Consider the following 27274-nt stretch of genomic DNA (forward strand, 5'->3'; position numbering starts at 1 on the left):
TTCCAGTCCCATCCGTGGGGCTGGGTATACAGTGGTGGAGGGAACATCAGCCACGTGGACCTAGAAACCTTTCTAAATAAGGGGCCACACGCTTTTTTCCTCTAACTCCCCTAATCCTTCCAAAATGTGTTAATCAGAATCTCCCCAGATATGCTCATACCAGTCCTCTGGATCTGCTATTCACCATCCAGAAGTGGACAATCCTATTGTTTGGCCAGGTTTTTTTTTTTTTTTGTTTTGACAGCTTTATTTCAATCCTTCGTTCCAATAAACTTATTTGCTCTCCTTCCCTGTTAGTTCTTTTAAGACATCTGTCTCTAGTTGTTTCTCTATTTCGAGTCTTCTGGAATAATCACAATGCGCCTGTACCAGGCACGCTCCCAAGGTGGCACACACGCTCTCTTTACCACATCCTCTTCTGCTGCAGCAGCACTGCTGTGTCTCTCTACCACCTCCTCCAGCCCCAACCCTTCTTCACCCATTCCATCCCTAAAGGAGAAGGGGCACAGCCCTGACTCCCCACAAACCCCTCTGTTGACATCCTGCGGACTATGCCAAGTAAAATTGTGTAATCTGATAAAAACAAGGTAAGTAATATATTCAAATGAGATTTTATTACCAAGCATCTGGCAAAGAGCTTTCATTTGCTCAGCATGGCTCTTGCTGGCAGAGGGCCAGGATCCGTCCCTGGGTAGCCAGGAAGTCAGTGCATTGCTGTGAGGGATCATGACCAGAGGGATGGGGCAACACTGAGCAGACACATGTTCACGGCCAGGTATGGCAGGGAGGTCCCAAGTGCCATCAGGGCACCAGAAAGCTGCTGTGGGGTGCAAGGGACTCAAGTGACATGGGAAAGCTGTCATCTGCCAACTGAGGGAGCAGCTGTTCTTACAGTGGTGACAGACTTGTCCTTGGATGACTCCGGAGATGATTCCATCAGTGACTTCCTGGATGACTTCATGGATGACTTCATGGATGACCCCATGACCACAGATGACCACAGATAAGATGATTCATCACTCTGCCTTTCTACTTCCTTTGGGTTTTCTTCTTCCTCCTGCAGTATTTCCGCCCAGTCCGTAATGTCCAATGGAACAGATGGTGCACTGCCCCTTATGTGTATTCCCATGTTTTGCCTTTTTTATTTCAGTATCTTCTTATATTTTTCATTTCCTGAAGGAAAAATTATCCACAAATAGAAGCGTGGGTGCATTGCCAATTCCGTTTAAGATGGGAAGTCCCACTTCCCCACCACTGGCCTCTCCCACGAACAAACACCTCAAGCCACCTATGAAAAATGGATGCTGCTGCTCCTCTCTGAATCCTGATATTCACTCTCATTTACTTTCCTCCTCGCAGAGGACCATCTCATCCCCTGCAATGTCATGCAAATTCAAGCCTGCCAAAAGCCCTGCCAGCCTCTCTTACAGTTTTCCCAAGCTTTTCTGCCTAGCCATCATCTTTCCAGGCCTCCAACAACGTGCTGGCAAGATCTGCAGGATGGCTCCTGGGAGACAGCCCAAATGGGCTCAACTGCTCAAGACTCAGGAAGCAACCAGAGGGGGTCAAGTGTTGGTCTGGCAGCCCCTCCAGACTTGGTGGAGGTGGGTGTGAGCTGCCCAATGTGCTGTGCTGGGAGAAAAAACAGGGGATCTTTCTGGAAGAAGATAAGCAGTGCTCACCTTTCAACACGCAGGGCAGGTCCGTGGTAATCCTAGGGAAGGTCCCCTCTCCTTTCAGGTGGATTTCTGCTGGTTCCAGATGAGCCACTTGAACCTGGAAAGTCCTGCAGAAGACTCCTGGCTTTCCTGGCAGATAATAGACTTTCAACACTTGCTCTTTGCCAGGTGCAATGGAACCCTGCAGGGACAGGAGAGGAGGAAGGGACTGCATCAAAGAAGGTTTGATGAGGATGGTTCAGGGGACAGACAGGCTGAGAAGACAGGTTCTCATCTAAAAGATGAGATGGGAGCTTTGCTGCTCATGGCATATACCCTCTGCCACCTCAACAAGGCCATGCTCAACAAATAAAAGCTCTTTTGCCAGTCTCTGTAGAAAAGGAGTAAAATGCCTGCACTCCCAGCAGCCTTTGTCATAGCACATCAGCAAGTCCAGGCTGGTGTCAAAGGGCCTGACCCCTTATAATGATCTCAACAAAAACATCTTCTGCCTCTGTGGATACTTCAAGAGTACATGAGTGCATCCTGACTTATGGTTTCGTTCACACATACATCTCTGGAAATGCAGGAGCAGAGACTAGGATGAGAACTGGCAGGAAGGGCCATCCTCCTCTTTGGGTTTCCAGAAATGCTGTCCAAGCCCCAGGCTGGGCTCACACCAGTGAGGTTGAAGGAAAACACAGCTCTGGGTGACAGGACACAGCTGCAGCTTTCCTTGGCACACTGGGCTGAACCCTTGGCTCCCCATTCCCGTTCCCACTGCAGGGAGAAGCAGCTGAGCAGGACAAATCCTGCCCCTTGGTCTCCTGAGTTACTCCTGCACACAATACAGCTGCAGCTGATGCCTAAAGAGGCTACCTAGAACAGAGGCTAGACAGTGTTAAAGGAACAGAATATTTATTTAAGAGGCCTTCAAAGGATATACCTTGGGCAGTGCAAAAGCCTGGCTGAGGCTACACCCAAGATGCATGGTGTGTCACAAGTCTTCACACTTTTATAAGTTTTGGTCCATTTACATATTGGGGTTAATTGTTCAATTACAGCTTCAGGTTATGCAGTCCCATCCTCCCAGATTGCTCTCCTCAATTTGCAGTTGTTTACATTTTTTTGGGCCTGAAGCTGCAATGGTTCTCGGGCTTGAAAAGGAGAACTTGCTAACACTTTATATGAAGTTCAGGGTTATATACTAATGCAGTACGGAGTCTGGAAAATATGAAAGCTAAAACTTAAGGCATCATTCTCCCCCTAAAGGGAAAAGGGAGCCCAGCCAAGCTGCCAGCACCGGGATGCTGCTACAGCAACTGACTGCACGGCCCACGCAGGGCTGTGTCTGCAGATGCTCGCAGGAGGAGGGCACCAGCGTGTCATTCCTCGCACAAGAACACAGGAAACAACGAGAAAGCCATATTTGGCTTCCTCTTCCCATTCCAAAGAGGGCCAAAGATGGGAATACTGCTAAAGCTCCAGGACATCCAGGCAGGACTGAGAAGCTAGGATGGTGGGATGATGCAAACTCTTCTCCTTGCTCTTTCAGCCCTGCTCCTCCCTGGTCCCCTCACTGCCCCACAAAACTCCTGCAGAGAAGCAAAGCTGGAGGAAGGAGGGACCAGCACAGAGGCTGTGCAGTTTCTAGCAAAGGAGCTTCAAGCCCAAGCAAGGAATATGTAAATGCTGCTTAGTGCTGGCAGCAGGGAGGCAGGGACAAGGAATAAAATGACCCTCAGAAGAGCCAGCAGCACCCAGCTCCAGTATCAGCACAGCCAGAGAGCTCAGCACTTGTGCCTTTGGCCAGTGTTACCTGCCAGCCAAGGCCATGGGGGAGTTTAGTAGGTGAGCACTTGCTTGATCACTCTGCCTCCAGCAGCAATTATAGCCCTGTCTCTCAGGGCTGGGCTTGGGGGATTCCCCCCCATCACTTTTTTCCCCTCCTTCTTTACCCCTTTTTTCCTTTAACTCTCTCCTGGGCCACCTGACACAGGGCCAGAGACAATGATTTGTGCTACTCACTGTGGTGGGCAGGACCAGGGGCACACCAGGCAGAGGTTTTGCTGCAGTGCCAGTGCTGGGGTTTGGCACCACGTAGGTGAATTCAACAACCCCGGTGTTCTGCAGGGTCACCTTTGCTTTGAGGGCTTTGTTAAACACCTGGAGAGAGGATAGAGGAGTGGGAAGTTATAGGTACAAGCCTGATGCTGGCAATCTCCTTCCTCTTTCATGGGGTTGAAAGCAAACAGCCACAATGCAACCACGCAACTACAGAGAGGTGATAAAACCATCTAAGGGCCAGTAATAAATGAACCAGGGGACACAGGTCCTCTGCAGTCTGAGGGGTCACCAACAGCCAGGAGAAACAAAGGAGGTCGCACTGAGGCATTCCAGAAGAAAAGGCACCTTCAAACAAATATGGCAAGAAATATACAGGTGACAAGAGCGACACACAGGGCAACACAGACAGGCCAGCAGCTGGAAATATCTGTGGGCTTTTAACTGAAAAGAAGTAAAGTGGGGATTGCTCTGGGACAATCTCTTCAGCTACTGAGTAACTGAAAGCCCTGCTTCCTCCCCAGATTATTTTGTGGATTAAGCAAGAGCATTAGACAGAGCATCTCCTTGGAGCTCAAGCTTTAGGAGCAGATCAGTGGAGGGATATCTCAGGGACATGTGCCTCTGGACATCTTTCCTGGGACCCTTGTCTTCCCCAGCAGGCCCTGTTAAGTGCCTTGAGGAGGACAGTGTGATGCTCCTCGGCCAGGGGGGAAGGGAGGGATGGAGATGGCCAATTTAAATCAGCTTGGATGCTGGACATATCCCTCAAAGTTTGTATTCTAAGCCCCAGAGCCAACAAAGGAACTGAGAAGGGAAGAGAGCCTGGGATTGAGGTGGGCAGGAACCCACTGGCCATGATCCCAAGACAAGGAGCTGTGCCAGGAGCAGCCTGTGGTACCTGCAGCCCCCAGTCAATCTCCTCCACATCCAGTTGGTAGCTGGGGCACGAAGCCTCCCCAGTCACCACCACCTCGTAGGTGGGGCCTCCCTCCACGTGGCACAGAGCCGTGACACGGGCAATGATGTTGGCATGGCCAAAGAAGGTGAAGGTGACCAGCTGGCTCTCTCCTGGCTGCAGCTCACCCCACAGTGGCAGGACATCAAAAACCTGCAGGGAGGACAGGACAGATTGAGGTGTTGAGTGTGGAAATGGATGCAGAATAGCAGCTGTTCATTGGAGTAAAGTACAGTCATGGCTGGAGGGGCCTGTTCTCCAAACACAGCCAGAATCACCCTAATCTCAAGCTGTGTCCATGCCACTGCCCAGTGTAGGGATCATGGGGAAAATCTTCTCCCATAATCATTTATCCATGAGTACAAACTACATTAAAGTAAACTGGAATGTCTCCTGGCAGCAAGAAATTCTCTCTGCTGCAGAATTTGTCTTTGGAAACACTTCTCACTGCTTTCAGAGCAACAGGAGACTTGGAGGTGGGAGCCCCTGCAGATGGGGGAAGCCCAGGCCAACTCATCTGACTTCTGAGGCTTTTCCCTCTCTCCCTGATTTACATGCTGCCCTCTCAAGCTGCTGCAGCCAAAGTTCCTACAAAAATTTCCTGTCAACCACCTGATGAGGTAAATGGGAGCAATGCCCTCCACAGGTGCTGCACAGGGAATGTCCTGGAACAGCCCTACCAAATGTCCCCCATGGCCTCTCCAGTGACCAGTTGCTTCAGCAGAGCTTTGTGATGGGCTTGGAGGGATGTGAGCCCCCTCTCTGAGCAATGCTGAGGGCCACCAGTGGGAATGGGGCTACAGAACCACTTTCCACATTGGGAACATGCACATGAGACAGATTCCTACTCACCTCCTGCATGCCAGGGTTGGGGTGCTTCACCTCTGAGAATTTACTTAATCCCCTCTTCCTCACCGGCCTCTGAGGCTCCAGAGCAGTGGATGACAGTGCCTGGAAAACAAGCACCACGGGCTGCAGTGAGCAGCTGGCTGGTCTGAGCAAGGTCCCTCTGCTGCAGGTTCCACCACCTCACCACAACAGGAGCAGCTGAAAAGGGACCTGGGCACAAATCAAGTGTGAAAATGTCCATGCCATCAGTCGAGTGTGGGTCTAAGCTCACTCACAGATGAGATCTGGGCTCCATCTGCACTTCCTGCATCAAACTTGCATGAGGGAACTGGGTGCCCCCAGCACTCAGGCAGGGGTGGCTGGAATAACACAATCTCTGAAGGTCCCTTCCAAGCCAAACCATTCCAGGATTCTAGGATGGCCACTTGAATTTCCCTGGTTTACTTGTGCATAAATGGCAACAACTAGGAAATAAAGATGATTTTATGCTTCTATCTGAAAACATTCAGCCACACTATTTGTTGCATCCAAAGGGCTTTGTTTCTCCTGATTTAGAAAAAAAGTGGCAGAGTTAAAACAAGTGGTATTTGTGTGTGAGCAGGTACAACCCCTCTCCTTAAACTTAATGCCAACACTGGGGCTTTAGGAAACTCTTCTGCTTTCTTACATCTTTTTTTTTATTACCTCTTGAGCAGCCTCTGTTCCCCATAATGCAGAACAAGGGGCCACTTCCCAGACCAAAGTGCTTATGTTCGCCAGGCAAGCTGGCAGACAAAAAGCCCTTTTCCTTGTATGGAGGAAGAGACAGACATTTTGCAAAGTCTTGCTTTATACAAGATGCTCTGGGGCTGTCACTGCAATACCAACTTTCAGGTGAAGGCAGAGATGTGAGTGCTCTAGCTGGGTTGGGAAGGGGGTACATGGAGATCGGGACTTGTCATGGTTTAGTACAGGAAGGAAGCTGGAAGCCTTCTTATCATGATGCAGATAAAGACCTCGTTTTACCTTGTAAATAAAATAAGCCCAAAATATCCCAAACTCAGCACAGGTCTATAGGATCTGAGTGGGCTTCTCTGGGCAAAATTTTCCTATTTCTCCCTCCCCCGACAGCCCATGTCCAGCTGCCACTCTCAGGGCACAGGACAGAAGGGCAGCAAAAAGGGAGGTTGGCACGAGCATGACTTTCTGGTGGCAAGCTGAGGAGACAATGCAAGCAGTAGGTGCATAAGAAAATCTACCCCTGCTTCCAGGGAATCCTCTGCATCTGCTGGCTGCTGGGCAGAGTTCTGTATTGTTTTTGGGGTTTCGGTCAGCTCCTCCACACTTTCAGTCTTGGAGTGTCTCCTTGGAAACCCTCCCTTCTTCTTTGATGACTGGGGTTTGAACTTAGGTGGTGAAGGCCTGAACCTGGAGAATAACATAACTATGATCATGGACTTGTAGTGGGAGAGAGAGATACCTGGTAGAGCAGCTCTTCACCAGGATGTGGCCCCTGGCTGGGTGCTGGTGTGGTGAGCTCAGTAACAGCCACTCCAAAAGCAGGCTGGAGCAGGTCCATGCTGGAGCAGCACAGGGATGATGCACATACCTGATGGTGTTCACGTGGGGGTCTGTCAGGAATGACCAGCGGTACTGGGCAGGAATTGGGCCACAGTTGGTCATCTCCATATGCAGCTCTTGTTCAGTGTGATTTATGATGCAGCCAAAGTCCACGGCCTCGGCCTGGAGATGGAGATTTGGGAAGTAGACTTCTCCCCGCACAGTGATCTGCTCCTCGTGAGGATGCTCCATGAAGCGCATCCTGAGCACCCTCTCTGCCACCCGACTGTTCAAATCCTTCTCATAAGCCGGGTCAAACTGGATGCAGAGATGAAGTTCCTCCTCTACATCCAGCGTCATGGGCTGCAAGGAGATGAAAAGCATTAATCACCTTTGTGATCAAGTCCCAGGGTCTGATAGCAGGAAACAGCAAATGTTCAAAGTGTGACCCCAGCACGGGCTTCTCAGTTCACCCTCATTTCTTTACAGTGAGGATCTGTCTGCAGGCACCACACTCTGGTCTGAGCTTCTCTCAGGCTCACGTTTCTGTGCTCGGCAGCAATACAAGGGGGATGGCTGCTGGAGAGCTGGGATGCTTTCCAGGAGACACCTTTACTGCATGCCTTGCCCTGATCTTCTTTCCTGCTCCCTTCTCCTCATGCCTTAGAGCCAGGATGGATGTTCCCAATTCACATGAGATTTTGATTCCTTCAGCAGCTCTGCTGATTCAGTTCAGGCCATTCCACTGCTGACATTACAGAATAAACTTCTCCACTCGAGGACCTCCCAACAGAAATGCACCACCACATCCCTCCTCTTCAAACCCCACTGAGTGAGCCCACAGATGCTCACCTTGGAATCTGCAGTGAGGGGTTGCTGGTCCACATTGCAGATTTGGAACGGCTGCTCCAAGTCCAGCACAATGCTGAATGGCAGAGGGCAGGTGTTTTTTAAAGACAAAGGCTGGTACTGCACTGCCAGGACATCACTGGGTTTCTACAGAAACAGGAGACAAGTGAAAACAACCTCAAGTAGCCACGGGCCTCCTTCTCTTTCTGATGCATTTCACATTTTTCAACCCCAGAAATGCATACGTCTCTATTTACTTCCAGCCAATTTAACAATTACACCTTTAAATGCTAGGATGCAATCCAGAGACTTACCTTTTCCACATGGAAAGTGATTGTTCTGGCAGACATTTGCACAACAGGCAAAATGAACTTGCAGGTGACATCCACTTGCATGATCTGTTTCTTTGTTGTCTCTTTCCCCACGGTAGCATAACACAGCAGTCGCTCCTTCACCTCCTGCATGCAAGAGTCACTGGTCACCCAGTGGGTGCTGGCAGGCCAAACATTCCACACTGGCTTGCCACCTACTTGTGGGCCCTATTTCTGTCACTTATTATTAGTGACTGTAATTAGACTCTGCTCTCCTCAATAGCCTTCTTTTCTTTCTATGCTGCTGCCTATTTATTCTAAATATCTGTGCCCAGGGGTCCTGGAGCCAAGGAATGCATACCAGGGTTAGCTGGCAGCTTCTCTGCAGAGTTTAATTTCCCTTGAAAAGAAAGGTCCAGGTCCCGGACTCTGAAAAAATCTCCCCCTCTGAGTTGCTCTCCAAGGGTTCTGCAAAACCTGGCTGCCCCAGGGACACCAGGGCTGGCTGAGAGACTGGGGCAAGCACTAATAGAAAAATTGACAAAAGTCAATTTCTCAACTATAATGATCCCTGGGAACAGTTTACCACATGGATGGATATATCACACTGACCATTAGAGCTGGTACACTGTGGCTTCCTCCTCCAGGACTCGGGGCTAGACCAGCCCTCTGCTCATGTTTGTCTTCAGACGAAAAACAATGCTGCTCCCAGACACTCCTGCCATTTATAGGGCTTTTGTTTTACTCCTCGCTTCCCTCAGAAAAAGGACTTGGAATCTGTTTAATTTACTTCCTACCTAGTTTCTAGTCTAAGTGTAACTTATTTTCTCTGCCCTTCCTTTCTGCCTCAGCACACAACACTGGTAACCTCCTGTTTGCCCAAAGGAGCAGTATTTCTGTCAGCCTGTATTTTGGGATCAGCACTGGGTTTTGGTAGCTATGGAAACACAAAAAAGCCTTAGCAACTGATGATGGCCAGCAAGGAAAGCAACTGGTGCTGCCATGGAAACCTGTGGCCTTAAAACAGTTCCTTGAAGTCACTTGCTCCTTTTCCTAGGCAAATGTCAAGGGGCTGCAGAAGCAGCCCCAGTGGAGGGGATGTGATAGGGAAGGCTCAGCCCCTGGCAGGAGCCTCACCTGGGCAGTGCTGGAGCAGCCTTCCAGCACCATCTCCACAGTCTGGCCCGGCCTCAGGTCCATCATCAGTGGCTGCAGCTTAAACACAGGGCTGTGAGGTCTGGGGCTCTGGGAAGCATCTTTACTCTTGGTGCCACAGAGGGCAGAGGGACGAGTGCTGTGCTGAAAGATGCTGAAACCTTCTGTGACCCAGAAGAGCCGATGGATGCGGCGTCCTTGGTTTGTCATTTTGAACTGGTAACGGCAGCGAGTGAAGCTAGAAGAGAAGCAGAGATGGAAAATGTCAGAGATGAAAAAATATTCCCTGCATTTGCTCAGCTTCAGCTTCACACTGATGGCGTTCCCTGACTGCACACTCTGCAATAAAACTTCCACCCAAAAGGCTGCCCAGGTTCAAGGCTTCAGTCACAGCCAGGTCTTCCAGCTTTTCCATTTCTGTGGCTTTCCAGGATATCTAATGGCTCTCAGATGATGTATTTCTAAAGGAATTCCTGTGGCTTCAGGGAAAGAGAACTGGAGTATTGAAGAAGATCTAGCCTTAAGGACTATGGAAAAATTGTTCCTTGCTGAACCCACAGGAGAAGTGGAAGCTGAGAGTCTCCTACCTGAAGTGGGGCTTAAAGTCGAACTTTGGAGCAAGAGGTTTGTCAGTGACAATTGTGGTGCCAATACCCTCAGCCTGGACAGAGATGATGGTTGTATGGCTGTTCTCAATGAACAGCTTCACCTTGTCCTGGAATTTCTTTGTGTCATCCAGGTGTGCTATGACAATCACAGATATCTCAGACATAGGGGGGACCACTCCTTTACTGGGTTCAATCCTCCAGTGTGAGCGTTTCCCAGCCTGTAAGAGAAGCCAAACACAAACCTAGGATGGAAATCATGGGCTCTGCTCTGCTGTGAGGTGCAGGAAACAGGACTAAAGAGAGGATAAAAATCATAAAGCCTTTATTACTCTAAATCTGCTCTAAATCTACTCTAAATCGATGGTGTCTGGCAACAGCAACTGAGGCGTGCCTGGGATCCTGGCTCCTCTTGCTGCACTTGGATGGAATATCTTGCTTCCACTCACACAGAACAACACAGGAACATTGCATACAAAAAAAAAGTCAAGGGCTGCTATAAACAGCCATTTTCACTGGAAAACAGCCCCACAGGCACTTACCAACTCTACCCAGAAGGGTGCAGGGATGTCAGTCTGATTGGAGAGCTGGAGAGTTTTGGAACTATCTTGTAAGACTGGGATAGTGCCAAAGTTTATCTCCCTTGGATAGATGTAGACAACTGGTCCCTGGCCAATGCACTCTAAGTGGATTTCCTGTTCCAGGAAGAAGGTAGGAAATGTTAAAAAAAAGACTCAACAAGGAGAGTTTTAAAAACTTAGCAAGCTCTAAGAGCATTCCTAGACTGGGGATAATTATGGCTGAAGTTGTCAGTGATGTAGACTGAAACAAGTCTGCAAGTGACTTTCAGAGAAGCCTCAATCCAGCTCTGCACAAAACATTCCTTCAATGTGGTTTTGTACATAGTGCTTGCTTTAGCAGGATTCAGGGATGTCCCTGTGAAATCCTGAACAGTTGTCATGAAGCAGCACTTGTGTTCATCTGGTAACACAGCAGAGTGTGAGACCCAGGGATTGGTCTGGGTTTCAGGCTGGGCTTGTTATCCCATCCCCCAGATTTGTAACTGTGTGCTGGGTCAGGCACTGAGATTGCCACCTAGGAGGCTTCCACCTTTCCTCTTTTCTAGGCATAAGCTGCTGCTTGTGCCACCAATCCCTCCTGTCCTTGTCCACACCAGCCATATATCACAAGTTCCTGGCAGAATCCCCGTCCACTTTAGACCCCACTGGGATGAATTGCTCAAGGCACACATCTATGTCCCCTGGCTCTCACCAGCGGGGATCCTTCTCTCCCAAACACGGCGACCTCAGCAGTGACTTTGCACTCTCCCAGCTGCTGGGCCTCCAGGGTAATTGGGATCTCCACCGAGCTGTGAGCCTCGATAATCCCAGACGGCTCAGAGCTGGAGTACCATGCAGCAGCCTTCTCCTTGTGTTCCTACAAGGGACAGAATCAAAAGCAACTTCAGAGCTGAGGAAACTTTAAATTCTTAACATCTACCAGAAGAGCAACTCACACACACTTGTAAAAATCCTCAGGAGAATGCAAAAAGGCAAAAAACAAGATGCAAGGTGTAGGTGCTGAGCATCCCCACGGGGTCCAAAAGTTGCTGCGTCCACAGACACCCACTTCTGTGCCAACAGTCTCCTCACATCAGATTTTCACAACCTTCTAAGCTCTCCCACTTGAAAACAAGTCAAAGACTAGAATATAAACATCTCCCTCAAGATGTTAAACTGCTTCCTAAAGTTTGTATTCAGGTAGGTTCCTGTTCTTAGCAAACCTTTAGGTTTGAATAGAAACCAGCAAGGTCTTATCCAAACCCTTTTATTCCCCTAATAACCTTCCCAAGTAACATTTGAGGGGAGGAGCTGGAGGCAAAGCCAAACCTGAGGGAGAACATAGTAGCAGCCAGGAAAGTCGCTGTCGTTCACAAGGGTCACCTTCTCCTTGTAGGGGAACTTTAGACAGCAGTGCCCAAATGTCACCACAGGGTTGTGCACTCGCAGTGCAGGAACGATGCATCTGGGCAAAGAAATGACCCCGAGGCAATTAGAGATACTGAGAGCATTGAGAACTTTGGTCCTCAAAGAGAATGGAATAGAGCATAAGACATTTGTCAAATCAAATAAAGATTTAATAGTCCTACAGTGATAAACCACCTTTAACTTCTTTCACTCAAACACCTCTTGTCAAGGAGCGGCAAACCCTAAGGCTCAGCACTGCAGAGGCTTCCAAGTGCCCAGGCAGAGAGCATGCCCTGTTCCAGAGCTGTCTTTGCAGCTTTGCCCCTTCTTTGCCCAAGGACACTTGCAAGGAATCCTCCAACAGTCCCAATGGTCCATGAGCTCTGGGGGAGCCTTTCCAGCAAGGACCAGTGCCCACCAAGGCTCAAGGAACACAAGACTCCATTGTATCAGTGAAAATTACTCTCTCTTCTACAGAACTGTTGTCCTGTCTGAAAACGGAGTCATCTCTCCCAGCAGTGGAGGGCACAAGGCCCACAGAGTGAGTGATCAACCTCTTCCAGTTCCTACATCCCCCTCCATTCTTTACCCCACACGTCTCTACACTGACTGGCCCCAGTTGCACTTGCTTGGCAAAACTGCAGCCCAGGCACTGACTGGATGGCTCTGCCTGGGAGAGGGAACTGCATCCCTCTTGTCATTAAACTGATGCCCACAACAGCATGGCAAGATGGAGTTTGGCTGCAGCAACAAAAACGTTTGGCCTCCACTCTGAGAACATTACTCAAACCAGAGGGAGGCATTGAAACCTGAGCTCACCTGCCACATCAAGGACTATATTCCTCTTTGTAGGATCTTTTGCCCTCCCCAGTCCTACTATGAGCCTCTTCCTCACTGCACATGCACTGTTTAAGTGAATCAGACCCCAGCTCTCAGCAGGCTGCTCACTGTGTCCCAAACCAATGCAGATGGTCACAACCCAGCACAAGTCCACCACTTGCAGGAAGAAGGAAAGACAACCTTTGGACAATTTTTTACAACTCAAGCACCAAATCCCAGGCCAACAACTAATGCTCCCTTTAGAAAAAGGCCTAGGGCCATGCCTGGCTGTGAGCAGGGGGTATCTCACCATGAGCTGCTTTCCTAGCACTGTTCTCATGTCTAGATGGGCAGATGCAGCTCACTAAGCAACACTCTTCCTTGGAGCTGCAGCCAGGCAGCGTGCTGGTGCTGGATGCACAAGGAAAGACAAATGGCTGCAAGGACAGCCTTGGTACCTGGCTGTGAGGGGCAGTGCCAGCAGCTTCTTGCCAACACCATCCACGTCCACCACCAGCTCCAGCTTGTACTCTCTGACAGTATTGGAACACAGGGTGACCTGGTGGAAAAGAAGAGCAGTAAATATTTGCTCACTCCCAAAACGTCATCACCCATCTGTGGTGTCCTCCAATTCTTGTTCCATGGTACAGAAAGAGAGGATTTTGCCTTAATTCTTCTGTTGGTCCATAAGTAGAGCACAGTCACTGGGAGGCTAACAAAAGCCCTATGGCAATATCAGATTTGTTAAAGGGACTAATTTTTCACCTAACTACAATAACATAAATGCAGAAGAAATCTGTTGTCTCGAACAGAATGAGTACAGCTTTGCAGCAGGAAGCTGAGGGCAAGGTGTGACCCAGCAGATGTTGGGCAGTTTGTGGCTGCAGAGTATTTTCTGTCCCCACTGCAGACCCCTGCAGTCAATACAACTCATCTGCTCTCCAGGAGAGGAGAAATGGGACCAGGAATAAAAGCAAACTGCTCTATACAGTGATATCTCTCTCTAACAGCCACCTTCTGTTTTCATCCTTCCTCTGCCCACTTTCAATCAAAGAAATCATTCTCAAAAACACAAGAATGGCTTCTGCATTTGACCATCCCGTACATGATTTCAGCTTGTGATTTTGGAAACAAAACAGTGCTCCTTCAGGAATATCCCGAGTAACCCAGCTAACAGAGCTTCACACCAGTGCAGATCTCTCCCTCACACGATGCTCAAAGCTGGCAGAGCCAAAGCTCTCCCACACACCAGCAAAGCTTCAGCCCCACCAGCTGGACTCTTCCCATACCTTGATATCCTGGGATCCCAGGGCATGGACAGTCCCTCTGCAGGGACTTATTTTAAATTCCCTTGGCTTCATAAAACCTTGAGCTCCCTTCCTCCAGGATGGGTGAGTGATTTTGAGTATCTGAACAGAGCTGCAAATGCTGGGCTCTCCCAAGCCATCCTCAGGAATGCAGAGGTTGAAGTCCATGGGTGCCAGGGAGGTGTTAGACAGGCAGCACTTCAAGGTGCGAGGAAAACCTAAGAAAATGACACAAATACCCATTTAGGCATCAATTATTTCATTATTGCTGGTGTGAATGTCCTGGTAGGATAAAACTGCTTAGCTCTTTGTTATCTGAACTACAGCTCATTGAGAAGCAGAGGGAGGAATTAATCCTTAGTTCCCTTGGACACTGATCCCAGATTGCTGGCTTTGAAATGCCCAGTCTTAGAACATCACCAATTTTTCTCTCTCTCTGACAAGGAGGAGATCTCTCACCTGCCCCAAAGCAGCACCAGTTACTTCTCACTGATGAACGTGCATCCAAACTGACCATTTACTCTGGAAATTAAATCTTTTAAATTCCCTGTTAACTCACACTCAAGATATAAAAGCACTGATTTGTCATCAAGGGAAAGCTACAGTAAAAGAAAGGGAGGATGGAATTAGGAACTAGAACATGATACAAAGAACCCTAAAGCAGTTTCTCTGGGCAGGATCCTTATGGCATCTCCTGATTTGGGGCAACCAGACTGAGCTCGTGACAACTCACAGCCCACTCGACTGGAGACAAACCTGAGCCTTGCCTGGAGATCAGCAATGAGGAACCACCTCACACAACAATCAGAGACATCACACTCACACTGCTCACTGGCTGTGATTGCTGCCTGCAGAGGCTGACACCAGTTCAGCTCCGAGACTTGGTTTCCATAATGGAAAGCCAGGGATACAGCAACACCTCATGGGGATGCCCTGCAGAGCCAGGACAGCAGCCCACAGCCTGCTCTGCAGGGGACATATGGCCCGGCTGGCCAGCTGTGTGTGGAGGAGACATCTCCCACAGCCTGCTTACCAAGAGTCACTTGAACCCAGATGGGAAGGAAAAACCAACTGCAGGCACAGCCAGAGCTTCTCCATGCCTAAGAACAGTGACACTGCCAGCTCCAGCAGTGACTTCAACAGAGAGGCAGGAGGGGCACAAAAAGGACAAATGGCACAAAAAAAGCATGAGAGAGGCACAAAAAGGATGTCACATTCCCAAATGTCACCGAGGTGACCAGGTGCAGACAACAGTCAGCCTCACAGTTAAAAGAATCAAAGTTAAAAAGTTAAAACAGCTAAGAAACCTTAGGAATTAAATCAGATTAAGCAAGATGCATCTGCTATTACAGAACCATATTCCTCCCTGGTGCCTTTTTTTATTGTGCCACTTATTCAAAAGGAAACCAAGAAGTGGCCAAACAGGGATGCTGATTTTCTATTCCTTTGGTCCTGTTTGATTTCAGGATGGCAAAATGCTGCCTAAGGCACCAGCAGCCCTGGAGTTAACACCCTGAAGAGGCTGTGGAGGAACACGAGCGATGGATGCTCTTGTGTTCAAGTGCTCTATTTCAGCAACACACAAACCTCTGACACTCTGGTGCGAGCCCAGGGCACACTCACCAAAGGAGACGTCACCAAAGTGGAGCGCGGGCACATGGAAATGGAAATTCGGTCCCATGACACAGCCCCTGCCAGGACAAAGGCAGGGAGGCAGCGCCTTTGTTAAAGGGAATTGCAAAGGGTTCGGGTGTTGTTAGGGCTGGGGTGGATAAAAGCTGCTGTCAGAGCCACCCTGAGTTTCAAACCAACCCAGCACCCTGTGCTCAGCACAGCACCCATGTGAACAGGAGGCAGCTAAAGCAAGTGGTCAGCAGAGAGATTATCTGGGACAGGCTGCTGTGGTGCTGAGAAGTGAGTTTTACTTCTCCTATCACCACTTTTTTTTCCCCACCCCTACGCTTTGCTCAGTGAGGATTTTATCCTTTGCAATAGCACCAGCCCATGGGATGATGCCCACGTCCTTGGGCAGTTCCTGCTGCACAGTTCCCTGTCTCCTACATCAGCCCTTTCCTGGCTGTGGAAAGGAGGTACCAGAGCACCCTCTGCACAGGAGCTGGGAGCACAGCTTGTTCCCCACAGCATGGCTATGAGATGTGAGGTGAGGCTTCTGCTGCCCATTTGGGATGGATTATTAACAGAAGTTTTAAAATCACTGCTGCTGGTGCCAAATCAGCCGGGCTGGCCCATCTCCAAAGTCCTGGGGGCCTTGCTGGGTGTTCAGGTGGGACACCTCAGAGCAGCTACTGCCCAAAGCTGATCCATCCCACTGCCTGCCACAGCCTAAGCAGGAGACATCCCTGCAGGGAGCAGTCATTCCAGCTCCTGGGGACCCACACAGGGCAGCAGGCATCCCCACACCAAAGGATTGCCAGAACCAGAGCCAAGATTAGGACCTCAGGCAACACCTTTTTTCTCTGCCCCACCACAAAATGAGGTAGATGAGAGATGATTACCCAGAGATAGCTACAGATGTGCCCAGCAAGCTCCCAAAGCCCTCCTCACCTGATAGTCAAGGTTACAGGCTTAGGGGATCCAGTCACATGGAAGCAGAATTCTTCCTGGAACTCCCCCAGGATGGTGGGACAGAAGGAGATATGGATGGGCTGGAACCTGTCTGGTACCACAATGCCCTTCTGGGGCAGGAAGGTGAAGCAGGAGCCCATGGCTGTGGTTGGAGGGAGGAGGCTGAAGGGAGCCTCAAGAGGCCCTTTGTTGAACAGGATCGCCTGCAGCAGCAAAAAGCCAAATGGAAATACATGAGGAATCTTCCTTTCCTACAGAAGTCTGAGTTATTTTCAAATTAAATAACTAATATCTGTAAAAGGCAGAAGATGCCCTATACTGCTGCATGGCAAAAGCAAAAAAATTCAGCTTTTATTTAAAACTTTGTACAGCTTTATGTTTTTCGAGCAAAGCAGTGATAATGTCACATAACCAGTCACTCCGGGGTCTTCCCATAGTGGCACAGACAGTCCACTCTGACCTGCAGCTCAGAATCACCAAGTTCATTCACACCCAGTCCTAAGAGCAGCCCTGGGCATGGCAGCATTCCCAGTGAAACCAGCACAGAGCTGCTGCTGCTGCAGGTGTGCCCAACCCCACCATGGGCAGAGCACCTTCAGCGTCCATTGCAGCTGACCTGCTTATTAGAAAGATGTAGAAAGTTCCTTTTCTTCCTTTCCAGAAATGCTCTGCTCTTTCTAGAGCCAGAGATTGACCATGGCTGAAGTGTGGGGAGGGACTGGTCAGCAGGGGAAAGCACTGCCAAGGCCTTTGAGAGCCAGTGCTGGGCCAGGAGGGTGGATGGCTTTCCTCTGACTCCCAGAACAGGCAGGCGGGACTTCACTCAAAACCGTTTACAATCGACTTGAACTGAAATGCAGCTGGTTTGCTGCAGCTGCTTTTGGACAGCCTGAGCACAAAGGGGATTTGTGTCTGGGACTGGAACAAAAGCCTCTGAACAGGGAGCTTTTTGACCCAGTGTTGCTTTCATGCGCCAAGGGGTTTTGCAGGAAGTGTCTGTGAGAAACAACCACTCACTTTTAAAATTGTAAAGGTTTATTAAAGTTCAACAAACACAAAGAAGAACTGAACAAGGAGTAGGACCACCTTCCACAAGCTCACCCACAAAATGTCTGCTCCTCCTTTTATAACCCTGGTGTTGCATCGGCCAACCCTGGCCCCAGCTCAGGGCAGCAACAATGCCGGGGAAAGGGACTGTGGGGACAGCAGAGGGTGACCAAACAACAAACTACAATAACATAACCACACAGCAACAAAACTGCTGTTTACATTCACACAGTGTTCATCTCTTAATTGTGAGAGCCAATCATCCCATTACCCATCTATAACACCTCCCAGCTGATCTCAAAGGGAGGCTGCCAAAAAGCAGGGATTGGGGTTTCATGAACAACAGACACCTTTCCGACCCCACCAAAAAGATCCAGATTCCAAGAAATCCCCCAAATTTGACTGGTATCACAACTAACCAAGTTGCCAGGAGTTCCACAGGTCCACAAGGCTCACTGCTGCCCCTGGAGCCACCAGCATCCACCCCAACCCTGCTGCTCACCTCATATCTGTAGGTCGCTCTGAAAAAAACCTCCCCAATGTTCAGTTCCTCACAGCTGAAATGGAGCCGGGGCCCAACACCTTCCCCTATGAGGAGCAGGGGCAGCCTGGTCTCACGGCCTAGGGAGAGATTTCTATTTCAGTCTGGTAATTCTTTCTGCTATCCTGCATTTTCCAGGATGCCTTAATGCTAGTCCCTGCCTCTGAGCTGCCTGGGACCAGCTCCTGATGTGCCAGGAGGAGATATGGACCCCTCTCTTCCCTCAGGAGATAGGGTACACCCACAGAGACCATCCTTTCTTCTGCCCCTGTGTTGATAGTGGAACTTCACGAAATGCCAGAAATTTTGTTCTTCCTCCTGGGTGCACCTCAGAGAGTGTTTTTCCCAAAGGAGGACGTGTAGTCTAAATGCAGGCAGCATTCAGAACAGCTGAGAGGGAATAAAACAAATGGAGGAGATCTCCTGGAAGCTGCAGGGACAGTGGGGATGTGCCAGCACTGCCCTGCTGACCACAGACCCTTCCCAGCAATCCCACAGGAGCCCAGTGAGCTGGGGGAGTGTTTGCACCTTGCCTTCACTGGTGTGAGAGAGGCAGGAGAAGGAGCTGTACCTGAGATGTCGCAGTAAACTGCTTGATTATAGACCCGGGCTTCCTGGGGCTTAAAGAACACACTGATTTCAGCTGAACATTTTGGCCAGATCTCTCCCTCCTAAAGCAAAAGGAGACAGCAAAACATTTGTCTTCAAGCATCACATTTCTTGTTTTTCAACCACAGCCCTGTAAGCCTTTATTTAGAGCATCAATGACAAGCAAAGAGTGATTAATACTTATCAACAACACTGATAATAGAGTTTGGAAGCCTTAGTCAGGTTCCTACTGCCTGCCAGGAGCCCACAGGGCAGAAATGCTTTCTGCAGCCAGCTCTCTGGCCTCACCAGAATCCTGATGACTTCTCTCTTGGCACACAAAGCCAGCTGAGGCAGGGATCTGTCAAGTGACCTCATTCAGAGATGAGGAGGAAGAGGAGGAGGAGAAGCAGGAAGGGAGGTTCTCAGCCATCACTTACCTTTGGCTCAAGGCAGAAAATGTCATCGTAGAACAGCATGGGGTCTTCTTGCACCTTTGCCCTCACTCTCTGGAGGGTGCGGGTGAGAAGAGCAGAATGTTCTCGGCGAGTGGTGTCCACTCTGCACTCCTTCAGAAAATCAGACAACTTGTCCTTGTCCTGCTGACACAGCCTGGGATACTGCCTGCAGCCACAGGAGAGACAAACCCAGCAGGCTGTTTAATAACCACATATTTGCAGAGGGAAGTGCAAGTGCAGGAGCAGCAAAGCACTCGGGGAGGAGCAGCAGCAGCTCCTCAGCAAGGGGCTGACCCCGAGCCACGGGGTCCCAAATGGATCAGAGGATCACTTGTTCACTGGCACAGCAGGTAGTTCTACTCCACATTTAGAAGCTCAGGAGAGGTTTTAAAAGCCAGCAGCCCTCAAGAGAGGGCTCAAAGCCACTGCCACAACTGAGGGAGAATCCACCACCCACCTCAACTGGATTCACTTACCCTAAGCCATTCAAAAGCACCAATATCTCCTGAAGCCATATAGTTTTCCCCATGGGCAGAGTATCTCATTGGAATGGATCTTTCAAACTTACATCATCTTCATCTGATCCTCCTGTTCCTGAGTATCAACAGCCTTCCACTGGAAGTGGGCTGTGATATTACTCAGGTTGTGGATGAGCACAGTTGTGTGGTTTGACCGTGTGATGTACGTCTTCCCAAATGTCACAGCATTCCTGTCCAGCCTGATGTGGACATCCACAGCTTTTCCATGAAGGCTTGTGTGGGTGTCTTCACCTGGAACAAAGCAAAGGGGCGTCTTTGCTCAGCTCAATGGCTGATGGAAGCACAAGGAAAAGAGCAAACCACAGGGCCCAGAAAAAAATGTCACAGCTTTTAGCTGAATTAGCAGTTCCATGGATCAGTACCTTTATCACAGCCTGAGAGCTGCATGTGCACAGCGTTAGGATTGTCCTGGACAACCTGCCAGACTTTTCACCCTCTAGAACAGACCCTTACCAAAGGCTCCCTCATTTCCAGAGCTTTCAAACCTTCATTATTCCCAACGAAGTAACTCTTGGGATTCATCTGGGTTCAAACTTCAATATCAAGCTCACCTTTACTGTTGCAGGTGTTTCCCAGGCGAGATGCAAGCAACAAATATCAGACATGCTCTCTAGAAATGGCATTTATATGGAGCTCTACAAAGATCCAAGATGATAAATCACTACAAAATTAACACCCTGATCCCTCTCTTTAAACCCATGGCCACATTAGTCTTTCTGCTTAGAAAGGACTCTGCTCTGAGGGATGCAGAGAGTGCCCTGTGCAGTGCCCAGCACTCACCTGTGTCGTAGTGCACTGTAAGGGATGCAGAATGGCCACCAGTCTTCAGTGGCTGAAATCCCACTGTCACCTGCATGCTGTCACCAATACCCAGAGTTCCCATGGTCGGAATGACAGAGAAGGGGCTGCAACACAGAGATATCAGGATTCCTGGGGAAGATTTGGGGATGTTATCCCTTTTGCAGTCCAGTTCACTTCTGTTCACTTGTGCAAGCAAGGAGCAAACCAACCACAGTCAGCAGAAGACAGAACAGACAGGATCAGAAACAGCTACTGACTCTAGTGGGAGGAGATCCAGCCTTCACAAGATCCCGTGGGATAAAATGACCTCATCTCCCCCCATCCTCTGCAATGAGGCTCAAGAGTCATTTACATCTTGCTTACTCTCATCAGGCATCAGCTCCCCATATTGACAGAGCTGGGCAAAAGTTATGGCCATGAGGATGCCAAGGACCAAGTACTCCTGACATGATTTAGAAACACAGCTGACAAGTGGACAAAGCTGGCAATTCTGTGACCAAGGCTCTCAAAGCATCATGCACCTGATTTACCAATTTACTTTTGGTAAATTCCATGTGCAATTGACTTCAAGTCCCGTGGTACAGTTATCTTCTACAGACAAACTTTCTTTCGTCCACTGGTACCTTAACTGCCATTGTTAAATCCTTAGATTTTGGGAGAATTGATCTCATTAAAAGCTACCTCTCAACCCAAGGAAGACAGAAAAAATATTGCTAATTGAATTGCCTTATCTGTCCATTAAACCCAAATATAATTTAATCTTAACATTTATTACTTTTTAGTAATAGCTGACGTCAAACAGCAATAACTATTCTAATAAACCCAGTCTGTTAGGTTAAAGCAGCTCTTACTCCATCTCTCTGCTGAAAATTTGTGTTTTTCAGAATTTTCAAGTCAGCAGCTCACAAGCTCCATCTTTCCCCATGTTACTGCACCCAGGCTCTATTTCACCTATTTCAATATTTAATCCCTGAAGTTCAGAAACTCCTTATATGCCTATCAAGCAGGATCCAACATGCTCTGTAGCACTCAATAGAACAGCTGGCAAGTACATTGCAAAAAGATGCCAGAATTTATTGGATATTTATTTTGGCAGTGACAAAACAAGATCTGGAAACCCCAGAGAATAACTGTGCAGGGATTTACAAGCTCCTGCCTACATATTTGCACAGTCAAAAGCAGCAGCCTGTTTGAACAGCATCCGAGGAGCCTGCTTAAATAGCTTTGGCAGCCTTTGGTGGAATCTCCTCTCAGACCTCATGTTTCACAGCAGAAAACATTTTGACATTTTGACCTCTGTTTTGCCAGGGAAAAAAAAAAAATCAAAGCCACTCAGCTGTGCCAGGTTAGACAGCAGGTCTGTGCTGCATTCCTGACCTCAGCTCCTACACCAAGACCTCTGGGATCAAGTAACCCTCAACTCACCACCATCCAACTGAACTGGTTTCCTTGCAGATACGGTGTCCAAAACGTAAAAATGCACAGGAGAAACAGTGATTGTCTTCTGAGACTGACAGGAACAGCACAGGCTGTCCATAACACCACTCACATGGGGCATCTCATGAGAGGACCACTGGAAAGCCAGGTGCCTGTGGCTCCCAGAGAACAGGTCTGTGTGGCTGCCAGTGGTGAGTAACCATTTCAGAAGCTCCCTGTGCTCGGGAGGGTGCAAGGCAGCTGCTAACATGTTCCAGCAGCCTGCAGGAAATCTGGGACAGAGAAAGCTCAAAGGCTGCATCCTGCCTAAAACACCAGAAGCAACAGCAAACCCACAATGCTCTGGTTCCTTTGTTGCTCTTTACCAACTCTGTTATCACCCAAAGGTGTTTTGCATAACGAAGGCTGAGCTGCCTCACCTCTGGGTGCTCAGCTGGTAATGAGCTGCCCGGTTACCGCGGTTCTGAACCAGCAGAGTCTTCTCGGTGCTGTACTTGACCGGGCACTCTGAGAAGTGCAGCTGGCCAGGGAAGTCCAGGATGGCTCGGGCACCAATGGCACGAATTGGCACAATGAACTCTTCCCTTTCAGTGATGCAGAGGAACTGGTGGAAATAATCCTGCAGGAAAAGACACTGTCTCAGAACGGGACATTTATCCATATTTTCAGCATGGGCAAAGAGTCTCTCCCAGTTCTAGATCCAGTGCAACTCCACTGAAACCAGCAGAGGTCCTCAAAACCCAGGCCAGATGCCCTAGATCCAGCCTTGCAGGCTCGCTTTCTACTGAAGACTCCAATCTCTTGGGAGCTTCAGACTCACCTTGTTCTGCCCAGGGGTGAAGAGGATGTGGACAGTCATAGAGAGCCCTGGTGGCACCTTGCGGTGAGCATCACTGGGGATTTCCAGCTGGAAATAAGGTGAGGTCTCCAAGATGACCTTCACCAGATGAGGAACCTGCAGGAAAGACATGGAATGATGGTTTTGCCACTTGTGCAGACAGGTGGACATGCCCTGGTGCCATCCTTAACCACCCTTCTGTGCTCTCCTCTTCCAGCACACTGCTAAACCTCCACGTGCACAGCACTTACCTTGTCCCTGTTCCTCAGAACCACTGGCATTTCACAGACCTCACCAGGGCTGTAGTTCTGAAACACCACCTCTGCTGGGCAAGGCTGAAGTGAGCTGTGATCCATGCCAGCTGCTTAGAGCTGGAGAGGCAAGAGAGAGCAGGGGGAGGTTCAGGTGCTGGCAGGAAGATTCTGCACTGATCCCCAGTGAAGTCCAGACTCTGGTTGAATACATCTGCCCAGCCCACACTGGGCAAACAGTGGCTCTTCCACCTGTGCCCTGGGCTGATCAAAAGCTGCTGGACCACACTGAGCAGGCTCAAGCCGAGCTGCTCTTTTGGCACCTTCCTCAAATATCACATCAAACAGCAAGAGCAGGGAAAGGCTACCTTGTGGTGGGACATCTCATGCTTGTGTTGAGGCTGGACAATCTGAGGCAGATTCAGCTTCTTAGTGCTGGCCAGCCTCTGCTTAATGGTGAGAGACATCTCCTGGAAAGGCAGAGAGAATCAGCTGAAAGGCAAAAAACCACCAAGAGCCTCAGAAATGCACTTGTTCATAGAGGCTTTTCTTGTTCACTTGCTACTGATGAATAATTTGTGATCACAGCCACTAGGACAGTTCTGGAAGCCCTGGAAGTTACCTGCTGAAATATTTAACATCAGTAAATTAATGATATAGAGCAGAATGCACATGCTGTAACCACGTGGCTCTGTCCCATTAGCTGCTCTGTGATTTGATGTGACATGTTTGGGGATTTCTGCTCTTTGGGCATTTGTTTCCCCTTTAGTTTCACTGGATTGAGCTGGTGACCTTTGCAGAGAGTGGGGAGGAGTTATCAGAACTCCCCTAACTCCATCCTTGTACAACACTCACAACCCACAGTGTGGAGATGTCACTGCTGGGTGGGTTCGAGGGAGGCAAGAAAGCAGAGCTGTGCCAAGACTGAAGTGCACAGGAATGGGTCCAAGTTCCAGTGCTCTCTTTTTAATTAGCACTTGTTTTCTCTGTCTGGCCTCACAGACCCCTCCACAGAAGAACACAGAGATGTCCTTGACAGAGCACCAGCACCAGGGCATCTCCAGTCAAGTGAGCTCCAGTCAGCAAAGGGACATTTGTGGGTGGGAAGGAGGAATTGCCCTGACTGCACTGCTGGGCTGGATCTGTGCTCCACACAGGAGATGAGACAGAGCAGCTGGTTTGGAACCTCTTCTAGCTGGGACCAGCCATGTCTCTCAAGAGTTTGAGCAGAGTTTGAGCTGCCCTTCACATGCCAGGTGCCCAAGGGCAGGTTAGTGAGTGCAGCACAGGTGAGCGTCCAACCTGGCAGAAGGAATTACACAAATGGGATGGAAAGAAGCACACACTCATGGCTTCAGCTTTATATTGGTTTAACTTGGCTCTGGTGGCACGGCCAGGCAAGACACTGGACTGTCCCTGAAGCAGCACACAGTGTTCCCTACTGCACCAGGACAACCCCCACCAACAGGATCATCCATAGCAGCTCCTAGTTAGCAGCATCCTGCTAAGGGGTCTTCTCATGCTGTGGAAGCACTTCAGCAGGACAGAGGGAATTATTAACTGCGGAGTGGAAGCAGCAGTTTGTAGCTGCATCAGCCGAGGAAGCAGTAACAGCCGCACGATGGCATTGTCTGCTGCAGCGAGCGGCAGAGGATCCTCAGCTCGGGAAACTCCATGGGAGCCTTCCCGGGGGCAGAGCGCGGTGTGAGCTCCTTGGGGCCGCGGGACCCTTTCAAGAGCAGAAAAGGACAAAGAACGTGTGTCCCTTCCTCACAACCTGTCACACTAGGGCTGGGGGGCCAGTGCAGGGCCCTGACCGAGGGCTAGGCATGGGTGGGTTTGTTCATTATCAGCCATCCGGTGAGCGCCCAGGGGAAGCGCCGCATCCTTTGCTGATGGGGGCTTTTCCTCCCGGCGGATGCTGGCCAGTGGTGGCCGGGGGGCTCACGGGGGCAGCTGCAGCGCTGCCTTGCACCTCTCCCAGGGACAGTCTTGGCACTTGTGAGTGCTACCCCATCTCTTCTGTCACAGCTCGGAGGAGCCCTCAGGAGACCCTGCTCCTTGCAGTTGACTTGGTCCCTAAATTTCACCCCACCGGTCTGGAGTGGATGAACCTGCGGTTCTCTGGAGTCCTGGGCTAGCACTGGAGAGGGAGGATGCCCGCACACAGGGAGGACTCTGGGCTGTGGTCCAGGTCACTGAGAAGGGACAGACATGTCTGCTCTTTGTGCAGACAGCTCATTTTGGTTTTGCTCATAGCCCTGGTTTGACATCAGAGCTGTCCTAGGGAGCGAAATTGTTCCCCAAATAAATAACACTTTGAATCCCAGACATACCTCATCTCTACTTTCTTCAGTTCTTCCCTGCTGCCTCCTTGGGTTGATACGAGGAATCATAGCCTGGGGCAGGAATCTCTTTACCCTTATCCACAGCACTCTCTTTTTTAACTGTCCTCAGCCAACAACAAAATGCTAATATCTGGCATCTGTTGCTCTTTTAGGCGACAAGTCAGCTGCATTGGCCCTAAGAAACACACCCAGAGTCACGACAGCAGGTCAGAAGCCCAAGAATCTCATGCATCAGGCAGTGAGACAGGCACGACGCTGTCATGGTTCCAGAAAGAAAGCTTGGCTAAGGCAAAAGCATGCTGCCCTGGAAACAGGCTGACTCTGTTCATCTAAATGCACTGTTGAAGGAGCAGCTCCCCAGTGGAGTTACAGCTGAAACCCACAGGAGTGTGGAGGCTCTGGGCAGAGGCAGAGCAGGAGGATACACCCTGTTCTTATAATGCGGGATGCAGAAAAGCTGGGGTGGGAGGGGGAAGGGGTCTGGTGATTCCTGGCTCTCTCAGCTGAGCCAGCAAGGCTTGAGAAGGGTTAAGCACCTGGGCAGGGAAATGCTTGCCTGGGCTTGTTTTTCTGCCCAGCCCGTGTGTACATTTATTGTACTGGGCCATGGAAAGGCTTGTTGGCTGTTGGAAGCTGTGCAGGATCCTGGTTTGTTTGCTGCTGCCTTTGTGTAACCCTGGGCAGCAGTGGGGGCTTGGTGCATGCCTGTGGCTGAGGAGAGAGAGCCGCTGGATGAGTGGGGTGACAGCTCCAGTCTGGAAGGCTGTGATATCCCATTCTATAGGAAAAGTGCTGGTATGGAAGGCCTCAGCTCAGGCCAAGAGCTGCCAATGCTCCAGCACAGCCACATCTATCAGGTCATAGCACTGCACGTGGCAAACCCCCTTGATTTTGGGACTGGCCCACAGGTGCCACCAGCCCTCATGGAGACACTGCTGGGGTCCACTGGAGAGAGGTTTGGGGATCTCTCCTTCACCTGTTATCACGGCTTAATGATAATCTCATGCCAAACAGTTCCCACAGCCTTTTTTGGAAGGCTCACAGACATCTCCTGCCCAGGGGAGACGGGAAGAGGTGAGCCTTTCTGAGAACAGAGCTGCTTCTGGTAAGCTCCTTTCTTCGAGACTGCCAGCGTGTGCAGACACGCTGGGTGGAGAAGTAGGAAGAAAGGGTGTGGAGAGGTGCTGGTTGTGCTGGCCCCAGCATGCTGGGGGATACTGGCTCTTGGCCAATGGGGACTCACAACACCCCAGGCAAAGGGCAGGGGCCAGGACCTGGCTGTTCCTTCCAGGAAGACCTTTCCAGGACAGGAGGATGCCTTGCACAGGCACTGGCTGCTCCTGCTGACATGGGAGGGAGGAATAGGGGGGGTAAGCAGGGCTGCTGCAAATAGGCACATGCCTTATCCTCTCCCACAGCCCAGGCAGCAGGCAGAGCCTGGCCTCAGAGGTGAAATAGCAGAGCCATGGCACTTTGCTGCTCCCCATCTTCTGTCCAATCCACAGGGGTTCTGGAAGAATCCTTTTCCAGGAAGCAAAGGAGGGGAGACCCCCCTTTATCACCGTGGGACAAAGCACAGCACAGCCACCCCTGTGCCAAGGGAGAGCCTGGCAGCAGCTCCAACAGCAGCCGTGCTCCCCTGCGGCACATGGAGATTTCTGTATTGCCCTCCTCTTGCTGCCACTCTCACCTCTCCTCCCTGCAGGGCAGTGGCAAGAGACCTTCCATGGATCATGGAATCACAGAACAGTTTGGGTTA

General features: G+C 50.0%; 1 protein-coding gene across 6 annotated transcripts; it reads right to left on the reverse strand.

The window, feature by feature from the left end:
• Positions 1 to 595: 595 nt before the first annotated feature.
• On the reverse strand, positions 596 to 25795 carry LOC148222399 (axonemal central pair apparatus protein HYDIN-like). 6 transcript variants are annotated; one of them, XM_088172000.1, is made up of 28 exons: positions 25504 to 25792; positions 23536 to 23637; positions 23168 to 23287; positions 22899 to 23033; positions 22498 to 22697; positions 20621 to 20745; positions 19870 to 20071; positions 19284 to 19467; positions 18827 to 18926; positions 18217 to 18335; positions 16647 to 16870; positions 15705 to 15772; positions 14064 to 14299; positions 13233 to 13333; positions 11878 to 12013; positions 11261 to 11425; positions 10531 to 10683; positions 9971 to 10209; positions 9366 to 9621; positions 8232 to 8375; positions 7921 to 8064; positions 7118 to 7431; positions 6768 to 6936; positions 5533 to 5631; positions 4624 to 4833; positions 3687 to 3824; positions 1683 to 1860; positions 596 to 1173 (listed from the first exon to the last, which is right to left on the reverse strand). In XM_088172000.1, the coding sequence occupies exons 3-28, from the start codon at positions 23270 to 23272 to the stop codon at positions 1142 to 1144; spliced, it is 4176 nt and encodes a 1391-aa protein (XP_088028126.1). In that variant the 5' UTR covers positions 23273 to 23287; positions 23536 to 23637; positions 25504 to 25792; the 3' UTR covers positions 596 to 1141. The 6 variants fall into 6 exon arrangements, 4 of the variants coding, with proteins under 4 accessions (XP_088028126.1, XP_088028127.1, XP_088028129.1 ...); XM_088172001.1 differs by lacking the exon at positions 4624 to 4833; XM_088172003.1 differs by lacking the exons at positions 19870 to 20071; positions 20621 to 20745.
• Positions 25796 to 27274: the final 1479 nt, after the last annotated feature.

This window comes from Sturnus vulgaris, chromosome 12, assembly GCF_052056855.1.
Source record: "Sturnus vulgaris isolate bStuVul1 chromosome 12, bStuVul1.hap1, whole genome shotgun sequence".
NCBI lineage: Eukaryota > Metazoa > Chordata > Aves > Passeriformes > Sturnidae > Sturnus > Sturnus vulgaris.